Source organism: Solanum lycopersicum, chromosome 4, assembly GCF_036512215.1.
Source record: "Solanum lycopersicum chromosome 4, SLM_r2.1".
NCBI classification, from domain to species: domain Eukaryota; kingdom Viridiplantae; phylum Streptophyta; class Magnoliopsida; order Solanales; family Solanaceae; genus Solanum; species Solanum lycopersicum.
The window spans coordinates 60,852,818-60,865,543 of NC_090803.1; the positions used below are offsets into that span (position 1 = coordinate 60,852,818).

The window sequence follows — 12,726 nt, forward strand, 5'->3', positions numbered from 1 at the left end:
TCATTGTTACAAAGAGGATAAGTATACATTATAAATGCTTACTTTCCAATTAGTTCTAATAAGTTGAATCTCTAATTTCAAATACTAGGAAAAGGTATTTTCAATTAGATAACACAATTTTAAATATAACAAAGTTATAAAGTAACAATAATTAATAAGAATAAACGTGCAACACATTTTCAGTTGATTCCACATATTTAATCATAATTTTCTTCGATAAAATTATTTCAAACTCTCACTTTTCAAATTTTAAATGGTTCAATTGTCATATATATTGTGTAGATTTTTTCTCAATTAATGATAATGCTATTTAAGCTATGCGTCATATTTTTATTTTCTTTTAAGTTTAAAGCAAAATTGAGGAACAATAACGTATCAAATCTAATTCTTACCTTGTGAGGGTGATGTATACGTAGTCTTATTCTAATTTTGAGCTGAGAGTCTATTAGAACAATTATTTATTTCATCTCGAGGTAAAAGTAAAGTTTGTGCACACTATATCCTATCTAGGCTATTACTTCTTCCATTTTAAAATAATTAAATTGTTCCTTGGTTTGAGAAGAAGGCTAATTCCCCTGCATCCACTTGTAATCCCTCACATGAGCTTTGGTCTTGTTCACCAACAATATTCAATGTAAAAATTATTTTTGTTACAGTGCGTCTATATATTAAACTTCAAGTAGTTCATATATTTCACTAACTCAAATTTTAGGTTTTCTTTCCAGGACCATATATTGTGTAGCAACATCATCCAAATTGTTGTAGCAAAATGGATTTCTTTGCATGGACAATAGAGGGATTACAAAGGAGGAGGCCACCATGAGTATGTTCTAAATTAATTAAAATTGAGGAATTGCAGAGATGAAAGTCCACAAAAAGTGCTCAGCAGAAGAGATGTTGCATCATCTTGATATAATTATATATTATATATACATGTTCATGTCCATTTTTTTTCTACTCAGACTCCACTTATGAGACTACACTGAATATATTGTTGTTGTCATTGATTTTTGTGTTGAGACTAATAAATTGTTTTGTAGTGAGATTGAATTGTTACATGTACTATTGAATCATAGTATAACGTTTTACCCTTTTTGTTACCATTAAGCCAAATATACCGTCATTTTTTCCTCTTGTATCCAAATGAGATAAGATTAACTATATGATGTGCAGATGCAAAAGTGAGGAGGTGTGAGGGGCTGGATATAGCGGGTACGAGGAGAGGTACGTAGAGGTAGAGCCAAAAAGTATTGGAAGATGTGATTAGGCAGGACATGAAATTGTTCCTGATTATCGAAGATATGACATTAGATAAAAGGGTGTGAAGATCGTATATCAGGATAAAATTTTAGTAGGTATAGAATATTATCTTGATTTTTGAGGGGTTTATCCTCTTTTTAGTGTTGTCTTTTTATTTCACCATCACTTATTGATGACTATATTTAGATTATCACATTATTTCTTATTTTCCGTATTAGTTATTGTTTCTTACTTTCTTTATTAGTTGTGTTGTCCTCCACTATTTTTTTTTCTTTTTTATTATTCTTATATATTATAATCAAACAGAGAATTCTTCGTAAACAATCTACTATAAGTCTGTACATACCATTTCTTTTTTTCCTTTTTAATTTAAATGTCCGAATATAAATAAACTTGAATAGATAAAAATAAGTTCAGTTTTTTATTAACCATATACTATTATTTTTTTTGCGTACTTGACCCATGAGGTACGGCACGTGGAAATAATTATACAATTCTTATCACTCACGCATTTTTTACGTATAAATTATTTAATATATCCAACCTTTAATGTAAATGCTCATTTTTATTTTTGAAGAAATTAATAATAAAAGGAAAATGCTACTTGCCACTAGTACATTTATTTCATATAGACGCTTGATTTTATTTTTAAAAAATAACAATGAACAACATCCATGAGCTTAAAACATCATAGTTTATAACTAAATATTATATTTTAACTTTAGACAAAATGATAATTTATGTTGAAATACGATTTGAAGGAAATGTGACTGGGTCTGAACCTTAAGTAAAAACACATTTCTTTATGTTGAATTTGTACGATTTTTTCATATTTGATGAATGTTGTTTGAAAATCAGAGTTGTGGGAGATCAAATTGGATTTGAACCTTTAAGAACACGTCTCTTAATATCAAACCCACAAAACTTCTCTATATTCGATGGATGATTTTTGAACACTAGAGTTGGGGGAGACCTAATTGGATCTGAACATTTAGGAACACGTAGTTTGATATCAAACTTGCACAATTTATTTTTATTTGATGGATGATGATTTTTGAAAACTTGAGTTGAAAGAGATTTAATTGGACAACGTCTTTTGATGTCAAACTCGTACCATTCCTTTATATTTGTTGGATGTTGTTTGAAAATCGAGATTGAGGGAGATGTATCAATATCGAGACGTATTGTATCAAAACATTGAATGATGTATCCAAAAATTTTAAATTTTATAGAATTTTTGTAATTTGATAGGATTATGATGTAATTAGTTCTTAACAATATGAAATTTGTATAATTTTTACATTTTATTACCACTTATTAAACTGTAATTTTATTTTATTTTTCTCGTGAAATGAATCTGTATTGGATCTCGACTAAATCAAATCGCATGCTCTAGGGACCATTTAGAGAGTGACACTCTCAACTAGGGTTCGACATGGTATGGTATTTGAAAATTGTAATAGAGTAATTTTGATATTTGGATTTTAAAACATTATATGGTATGGTATGATATTTGAAAATTTTAATAGAGTAATTTTGATATTTGGATTTTAAAACATTATAGCATTACCATACCAATTTAATTCTGTATGATTTGATATGACTTCAACAATTAAAAAAAAGTCTCAATTGTAGTATCATACTAACACATTACATATATAGAAATATATGTGCTAAAATAATATACAAATAACATCTTTTACTAAGCAATTACAATTCAAATACATTGATTTTTCAATCAAATGAAGTAGTCAAATTTCAATAATCTTTATATGAATACTAGGTTGTATGTTTTTAATATTTTAATAATATATATTTGATATTTACGTAACTATATACTTTAGTATGCAATTCGATATATTGGCACATTATTTCTAAATATCATATCAAATATCAATAAAAATTAAAAATCTCATAATATCAAAATTATGATATTAAATTTTTTTTATATAATATGATAATTTTATATATATATTATATTATATCCTCCTACTTTCGAAACATAGTTTTTTTCTAACCCGAGCTCAAATCCGAACCTATGATTAAATAAATGCATGTGCAACGATATGATGGTTCAGAAAGGCTTTTAGATTGACGCCTCCACCCCCACCCACCCATCCCCCCGCGGCTCTTCTCTCCCTTCTTTTTCCTCTCTGTCATCGCCGGCCACTCAACGACGATCTCAATCATGGTAGAGATCGAAGAAGCATCCACCGGCGCCGATGAGATGTCTCCACTGTTATCGAACCCGAAAACCGACCCGATCCCGTCAACCCGGACTAAGTCTGTTAAGACCAAGGTCCCGGAGATCAAGGTCCATCTGTATAAGCAAGGGAAGGGTCCGATCGACGAATTCACGTCGTCCTTAGGTGGATTTGAGCAAGACCAGCTAGAGGTTCGTGATATTCTAGACAAATACGGGTTCAAATCGGTCTATGCATTCAAACCGGAGACTGGCCGAGGTGTTCCTATCAGATTCAATCCCCGTAACGGACGATCGATTCTAACCTATAGAGATGGATCGGAGATCCATATTGATGGAGAACCTAAGGTACAATCATCTCACACAATTCCCAATTAAGTATATGGACTGTTATTATTTGTGCTCCGTATCTGTTGTCCCATAATTTGTTTCTTTTTGGACTTTATTGCACCATTCTTTGAGTTGGATGTGATGAAATTCAGCTACATTTCTTTAGCAGTGGTGTCAGGGACAGCTTGCCCGCACCTGGTTCTTGCTGCCTCCCACCAATACAGATACTGGGTAACTCTATGCATCAAGTCTTCCATAGACTGAAAGAAATCACATACTAGTATTTTTTGACCTCCTGGTTATCATTCCACGACTAGTAGTCGCACCCTTGATAATACAATTCAGATAGGTTTTTTATTCACTTAGTAATAATTTTGTTAGCGTGATAGTTATCTAGGAATATAGGATTATAATCCATAATTTGTCATGCAATAAATATTTAATAAGCAATATGTACCGAGGGTTCTATGATTTCTGAATTTTATGTTGGTATCGTTTTCCGCTTATGCAGCCTACCAAACCATAAGTGTCTCTTTAACTCTCTGTGAACTAGGATAGAGTTTGGCCAATTTTGAAGATCTATGAATTAGGAAAACTTATCTCTTTTGAGACATATGGTAATATTGCATGAACGACACGGAGAAGATGAAATTTGGAAAAACATGATGTACTTTTGGGCAAAACATTTGGGATTGACACTAAACTCTAAAGATTGTATCATCAGTTTCTTGGCGATTTAAGTTTGGAGACAAATACAGATGATAGATCTTGAGTCTCTTGGAGGAAGTGGATTTGGCAGCAGGTGTAGGAGTTACCTGTATTTTGCACTTCGTTTTTTCCAACTGGTAAATTTTGGATAAGAGTTATTAGTTGAGGATTGAAACTTGAATTAACGGTGTGAAAAGAAGGCTCAATTGTTGTTCATTGATTGGTCGTTTGAATGGATAAGCTTATATTTTCAAGGTTTCATCTAGTTCTTTCTCTCTTTTAAAGAGCTCTTCCTCAGGCAATTTCCATTTTTTTTTGGTGAGCTTTTTGTGATCAGAGCCTTCACAATACTTAATTTTAACATCAGAACTGACACTGAGTATCTCTGAAAGGAAGCAGAAACTGCCTAGTTGAGGAAGGTTAATGTGCTGAGTTTTGCAGTTTGGCATTTCAATGTCGAAAATTGGAATATCAAAATAGCCGTGCTCTTTGTGTCGATTTGATCGTTCTGTAAACATCAGTAGAAACATGATCTGCAGTTACCCTGTTATATCTTGAATTGTTTGCAAGAGGTTTTCTTGAAATGCAGTGTGAACTTTGAACCTTGTTGAATACTTCCCTGAAACTGTTGAAAGGATATCAAATTATGTTACTGCTGGTTCTCCTGAGCGCTTTCATTTGAAAACAAAAATTGGCAAACAGGGAGAGCTTATCGTAAGATAAATAAATTCTTCTATGAATCCTATCTTTATATTAGTATCCATGTTAAGATAAATAAGGTCCACATTGGGAGGCCCTAACAATGAGAGCATGAAAGGTAACTGAAGGGAACTACTCATGGTGAATGAGATCAAATTGTCCTTTCTATATAAGCAAGTTGTATTTCTCAGTCCAAGAAAGCTGAACTAGATGTGAAAATGTCATAAAATGACTTTACCAAGGCATTCTTGTCACTAAAATGACTTTACCAAGGCGTTCTTGTCACTAAAATGACCATATTTTACATGGTTCTTCACAAAATAGGTTGTTATATGCATAGATGGATTCTAATAGTTTTTCGTCTTTGTTTATAGGACTCGTTGATCCAACCTATTACCAGGATATTGGTTGGTGTTGCAGTGATCACCCTATTGATAGTAATGGTGATGAAAGAGTCTCCAGAATGGGCCAAAAAGTTGAACATCACTGGTGGTAATATCCCACCATGGGTCCTGGCTGCTGCGGTTATTCTGTTCACGCGCATAAGGAAGAGGACCAAGGATTTCTTTGGAAAACGCCCGTGATGAACTGCTGCTTAACCACAGGCAACTAAATTTTTTCGAAATTTTTGCATGCTTTGTTTGTGCTTTATACTATAGTTTTTGGATTCACATGTTATATATATATAAGCTAATCTAATCTTATAATTCAGTCGTGTGCATGCCTTTCTTCCTCCTTTTTTTTTTTCTTGTTGGAGAATTTTTCATGATCACTGTGAATTGTCTGGCAATGACTGGATTCTAGATTGCTTTCTTGATGATGTTATACTATGAAATGTGCATTCTCCACCATGAGTGAGATGTATAAAAACAACACTTAGTCTCAAGCATCGGAAGTTTGAAGAGTTGCATCTCTTTAGAAAAGATAAAAGTTGTAATGTTAGGAACTTTTTGTCTTCTTAAGGGTACGTTCTTTGGAGACAAACCAAACAAGAATGCTTTTCCCATCTCCCTATTGAGATACAATAAATACCTAAGGTGATATTTATTTTAAGACGGAAAGAGTATAAAATTCTTGAGAAGAGCAAAATATGTAACTCAAGTAGAGATATAAATCGTTTTTGTATTGAGCTGAGAGTCTATTAGAAACAATTGTTTGTTTTATCTCGAGGTAAGAGTAAAGTTTGTGCACACTATATCCTATCTAGGCTATTACTTCTTCCATTCCAAAATAATTAAATTGTTTCTTGGTTTGAGAAGAAGGCTGTTACTGATATCCTATTTTTATCCTTGTGTTAAGTTACACTAGCCATAAGAAGGTATCAGACTTGTAATTAGTGATTGAAGAAAGGGATACAAGGCAAATAAATATCATTGACAAAAGAAAACCAACACTGTTCAAAACATCCAACTTCACTAAAAGTGTAAGACTTCTTATTTATACAACTTTTTCAAGAATACTATAACTAAGCAGTAATGCTTCTTAGACAATCAAAGTCAATATTGATAATCAAAATCAAAGACAGAAGCTGATAATGGCTCAAGCAAGTTGCTCGTCCCCTCGTGCATGTCAATATTCTGCAACTCTAGTTCCCCTGCATCCACTTGTAATCCCTCACATGAGCTTTGGTCTTGTTCACCAACAATATTCAATTTCCCTTTAGGGCGACTTTTCTTCTTCTTAATAGCACATAGAACAAAATCTCTGCAATCCTTGTCAAATTTGTCAAGTATATGCGGAGAGAGGTCGTACTCCTTCATCAACCAGTGACCATGTTCCTGTTTATACCCTTTCTTCTTATAACACATGCTCTTCTTGGATCCAATCACTGCTCTTTCGAACAGGTTTGCTTTTGTCTTCCTGTTTCCAACTGCCACCCTTATTTCCCACATTACGACTTGCTTTTCTTCTTGAGATTTGTAATGAAGAAGCGATACTGACTACAATCATCCTCATTACAAGAGGATACTCCTTGGTTCTTGTTCACCGTAAGTATCCACATGAAAAGTGATGAATCCATCAATTTTCCACCAATGAATCTCAATAAGAAAGTAAGAGCTTCTTCGTCAGTAGGACTGAATCGGAAACCCTCTTGCAAATTCTCCATTATACACTCTTTTTTTTTCTTTCTCAAAACTATAAGAATGAATGAAAAGAAGAAAGCATGGTAGCAATTTATACGGAGGTTTTCAGAAAGACGCTGCATACATAAATTTTAGGAAACTTTTTCTACATTTTATACAAACTTTTGTTTTTATTATTTACACGGTTACTTAAAAGAACTTGTTTTCCCTACTTCCACCGAGGAAGTTGTATTCTCATTTTAAGGAATTTGTTTTGTATGAAAAATGTTTTGTCCATCCAAACATGAGCGGATAAGAAAATAATTTTCAAAAAATATTTTCCTTCCTAGCAAAAACGTTGATTATAGAATGTTTGGAGAATATTCTCTTGTAAAACAAGTTCCACAAAAATGAAAAAAATGACTTCTCACCCCACCCTCGGAGCCCCACTACCTTCCATTCAGCTTCATAAATCATAATGTTGAAAATGACTTCTCACCTCACCCTCGAAGCCCCACTACCGATTCCTTTCGGCTTCAAAATGTTTTGCTAGATAACATATGAATACTCTTTGAAAATTATTATTATTTTCCCGCAAAAAAATTTGCACCAGCCGGGAATCGAACCCGGGTCTGTACCGTGGCAGGGTACTATTCTACCACTAGACCACTGGTGCTTGATGAAAAAATATATGTAATTATTTATTATTAATATTCCCTGAAATTGATACCATCAACTTATACATGTAATTATTTATGTGAAGGTTACTCGTTAACAATTCTATAAAAAAATTTACATCCACTGATCAGAATTTATTGAAAATGGACAAATATGTTTAATTTTCTCTCGTAAATATGTGTTTATACTTTGATAAAAGTGTATGGTTAAATCATTAGGAATCATAAGATTGAAATCAAATCAAATCAGGGAAATGTCGACAATAAATTGAATTGAATTTTTTAGCTTTTAATTTAAATTTTGTATTTATTCTAAAAATCTATTGAATATAAAATAATTATTAATAACTTAAAATTCAGAACTCATAAAATTCATATCTTAATTCCACTTTTGAACAAAACATTCAAATTTCAAAATATCTCGACACATGAAAACAAGAATTTGAGAAGCTTCAAAGGGCATGGACATACATATGAACATTGTTCAATTGAACCCAACCACCATTCAATAAATAATGACTTCGATTGATACTAGCATGTTCCTTTTTAATTGTTATAGGTTGGTATTTTAACTAATATTTATATTAATATAAAAAAATTAAAATTTATAGTACTTTTGGAATAGTTTTGGATATCTAAGTTTTTTATTTGAAATATGAAATTAATGTAATATAGTGTAACTTTAAAATTAGTTACATTGACTTTTAAAAAATGTAATATGATAATTAAAAGTGGACAGAGAGCGTAATAAATAAGTAATTTAGAAAATGTACTACAACACTAATATATTTAGACTTCAATGTAATATCAGATGTGGGATCTAAAAAGTGTGATGCATAAAAAAAAATTGAGAATCTATTATTACTCTAATTACTATGGGGAAATTAAGTGTATAAGAAAACATATACTAGTTAGTTAGTTAACATAGTTATAATATTTCATAATTATAATTCTCGATCTATTTTTTGGCTATAATTACGTGGCTTGGCTTTTTAATTTTGTATAATTCACACGTTTTTATACTGCAAAATTTGCATAATATAATTTATATTACTTTTGTATAATTCGGAATTTGTATAACTGTTAACACTTCTTATATTAATAATTATATAAAAATTTTGTTTTGAATTTATGCAAAAAAATAACTGAATCATAGAAATGTATTTGCGAATTATATAAACGTGTGAATTATACAAATCTATGAATTGTACAAACAAAACAATTTAAGTTGTATTACAACTCGTAAATATGCAAATTATAAGTATAGAACATATTAAATTATTTATATTGATTATTTGCGGAAGTTCCCTGTTAATATTTGGGAATACCTATAATAGTCTTCTGTTTACAAACTTTTGAATTTTTTTCCATGGGAATTTTGCCCAAAATACATCTCTAACTTCTAAAATATTCTTACTTTAGATTTAAAAAAATGAAAAAGAAAAATCTTTCAATTGAATTAATATTATTCAAAGTTCAAACGCCTATTATTGAACTCGAAATGCTTGCAACTAAAGAGAGTAAAAAAACACTGGTGAAGTCAATTTTCCAAAAAGAGGATTTATTATGAAATTTTACTTTATTTTAAAGCACCGACCAGCAGAATAAATTCTCAAATTTTAGCTCTTTTATATAGTCTTACTTATTTTATTATATATATTATGTCTACGTCCCCAAAAAAAAAAATCCACCGGTAAAAAAATAGTACTAGTAATAAAACCTTTTGTCTTCTTTTTCAGATTATTATTTTTTCTTTTTGTAATTGTTTTTCTTCTGTGAACCAAACAATAGTAAAAGTAAAAAAAAGAAAGATTTGATTCTTAGATTTCTATCATTGTTTCTTAGTATCAATATCTTATATCTTGTTGTTTATGTTTGGTGTTATTGTTTTTCTTTTAACGTAAATAATTTCTCTAATAATTTCTTTAACGTAAAATATTGGAATATGCATGAAACGTGAGGAAAAAAATTGAATTCTTTTTGCACCAATCGGATCGTAAACAACCTCTTTAAGATATTGGAATTTGCATGGAAATGTGAGGGAAAAGATATTGGAAAAAGGAATTTTGTACTAACCGATAATTGTAAACAAACTTTTATTTTATCTTATTTTTTTGTCGTAAAATATTGAAAAATATATATACATGAAATATGAGAGGAAAATCAGGATCGTAAAATATTGGAATATGCATGAAATGCGATGGAAAAAACAGGAAAAAAACTTGCACCAGCCGGGAATCGAACCCGGGTCTGTACCGTGGCAGGGTACTATTCTACCACTAGACCACTGGTGCCTCATGCAAAATCCTTCTAGAAGATTTATTATATCTAAATTCATCTTTCTTCTATTTTTTGGTATAACAATGAAAGATTTTTTCCGTTTGACCATCAAGTATTCGATATCCACTATACAGTTGGAAGTGCACCGGATTAGAGATACGAAGTACCTCGACTATATCTTTTTCATTTAGACTCGAGATATATATCTAATTAAAGTGAATGAATCTTATCTATATCATTATATATTTCTTCGTGCCATCACAGGATACCAAGTTGAAACTACATGAGAACTATATCGAATAAGGTTACCCATTAGTAACTATCTGTCACGACTTTGTAAATATTTATGGAGTATTGTTAACCAATCACCAAAAATTCATAAGTTTTGAAGCGCTTGATATGAATTTTTGAAGCGCTTGATTTAGATTGTGTGCAGAGGCGGATCCACACGGCTCAGTAAGGGTGCACATACACCCATTGATTAAAAAAAAAATCATGTATATATATGTATATTTATCTTAAAAAACTAGCAAAATGTAGGATATACTTAACAAGGAAATATCCTTGTACAATTGGTGTAAGCTAGTGATGTCACTCGAAAAGACCTAGGTTCGAGCGCATGCAGCTATTATCTATTTCATATTCTCTTATTTTGAGTTTAACTTAAAGCTTATATTGGTGTACCTAAAGTCGTCAAAACCTGAGCTGATTGTGTGAGTTTTTTACTCTTCCTACACATTAATTAATTACTTACCAAACCTTGGACATCCACATTTTAAAATGGTTAAAAAGTAGAAGAAAGAAAAACTCTTCTTTAAAATGTATATGTAAATTATGAGTCTTATTACTTATGTGCTAAGTTTGAAAGATCAAAAGCACCTCTCAACTTTTTTATTCTTCCAATGACCTTGCTTGCCATAAAGCTTTTGTTCGTACTATTTGTCTATTCATCATCAAGAAGGCACCAATAAAAGACCAGAGGAAAAGTTCCTTGTTTCCTTTGTCTTTTCTCTAACTTCTCGCTCGCAAAAATCGTAAAATGTATAAGAATAGTATTAAAGTTTGGTGTATTATTTTATAAATATGTTGAGATTAGTTGTACTATGACTATCTTTTGTTCATTATTTTGTTTGATGTATTGTGGGTATACAGTTCATCTTTTACTCATGCTTATTCATATATAATTAATTAATAGGTGACAACGTATTGCTAATATCATGATTTGTTATGTATTGCTTCTTCAATTTTTTTTAGTTGTCATGTTATTCGATGTTTTATATTAAAAACTTAGATATTTAAAAAATACTATAAAATTACAACTATAAAATTTGATTTTTTATTTATCAATATGATAAAAAGATATTTCGTAAAATATTAATCAAAGTTCTTATTATTTGACTCTAAAAAGAAAAACACAACAACTTAAAAGAAACGAAGGAAGGAGTTATAACTTAAACTGTAAATCCTATAATAAAAGAGGAATATATTTAGGGGTGTACAAAATTGAACCGAGAATCGAACCAAACTATAAATCGAGTCAAACTGGAAAAAAAAACGACTAGTAATTTGGTGTTGAAAAAAAATTCGACTATATTTATGCTGGGTTGGTTTCAACTAAAAAAATCAACCCGAGACCAAACCAACCCGATATTATATATATAATTTTAAAATTTTATTTTATACGTAAAAATACCTATTTTGATATAATCTTTACATATCTCTTATACTTTTTCATAGTTTTTATCTTTTAATATATTTATTTCATGTTTGGAAGTTAGAATTCTTAATGATCTAATAAAGATTATAGTTCATAATACATGTTGGTAATTATAATAAAGTTTAAATAAAAATCAAATTAATATAATGCAAAAAAAAATCAATTCAACACTAAGAATGAAAATAATATTGAATATTTGTTTTTTAGTTTTACATAGAGTTAGACAATTAAAATACATGATTCAATTTTACTTTCTTTTAATATTTAGTCATGTAACTAATACTTGCTAAACTTATTTTAGCATAATTTAGTACTTTAAATTATGATCAATTTCATTATGACTTATTGATTTGCAATATCTTTAACACGATTTTATTATTATTATTATTATTTTGGATCATTAATTATATAATATTTTTTGTTATTTTTTTGAGAAATAACTTAGACAGTTGCATTTTGATAGGACTAAAGAAATATTTGATGTACAAATAAATTATACGTTTGTATGAATACTTTATCGAAAAATCCAAAAAAACCCGAAAAAACTCAAAGTTGAAAAATCCGAATTTTATTTATTTGGTTTGGTTTATAAATTCAAAAATCCGACCCAAATAATTTTGTTTGATATTTAAAAAATTCGAACCAACCCGATCATGTACACCCCTAAATACATTCATTGGAAAATAAAGCCTATACAGGTTGTAGGTTTTTTATAAGCTTTTACAATCAAATCTTAAAGTAATATTCTCAGCCACTTTAAGGTACAATAATTTGTCTTACTATTGAAGA

At 30.2% G+C, this 12,726-nt stretch overlaps 1 protein-coding gene and 2 non-coding genes across 3 annotated transcripts; 1 reads left to right on the top strand and 2 right to left on the bottom strand.

Moving 5' to 3' along the window:
* Window positions 1-3,126: 3,126 nt before the first annotated feature.
* LOC138348336 (uncharacterized) lies at window positions 3,127-5,911 on the top strand. Its single transcript, XM_069297304.1, has 2 exons — window positions 3,127-3,811; window positions 5,575-5,911. Exons 1-2 carry the CDS (start codon window positions 3,449-3,451, stop codon window positions 5,782-5,784), a joined length of 573 nt encoding a protein of 190 aa, XP_069153405.1. The 5' UTR covers window positions 3,127-3,448; the 3' UTR covers window positions 5,785-5,911.
* A 1,957-nt stretch (window positions 5,912-7,868) lies between these two features.
* TRNAG-GCC (transfer RNA glycine (anticodon GCC)) lies at window positions 7,869-7,939 on the bottom strand. The gene has a single exon. It is a non-coding gene; the product is annotated as a tRNA-Gly (tRNA).
* Window positions 7,940-10,163: 2,224 nt separating this feature from the next.
* TRNAG-GCC (transfer RNA glycine (anticodon GCC)) lies at window positions 10,164-10,234 on the bottom strand. Its single transcript has one exon. It is a non-coding gene; the product is annotated as a tRNA-Gly (tRNA).
* Between the last annotated feature and the right edge of the window lie 2,492 nt (window positions 10,235-12,726).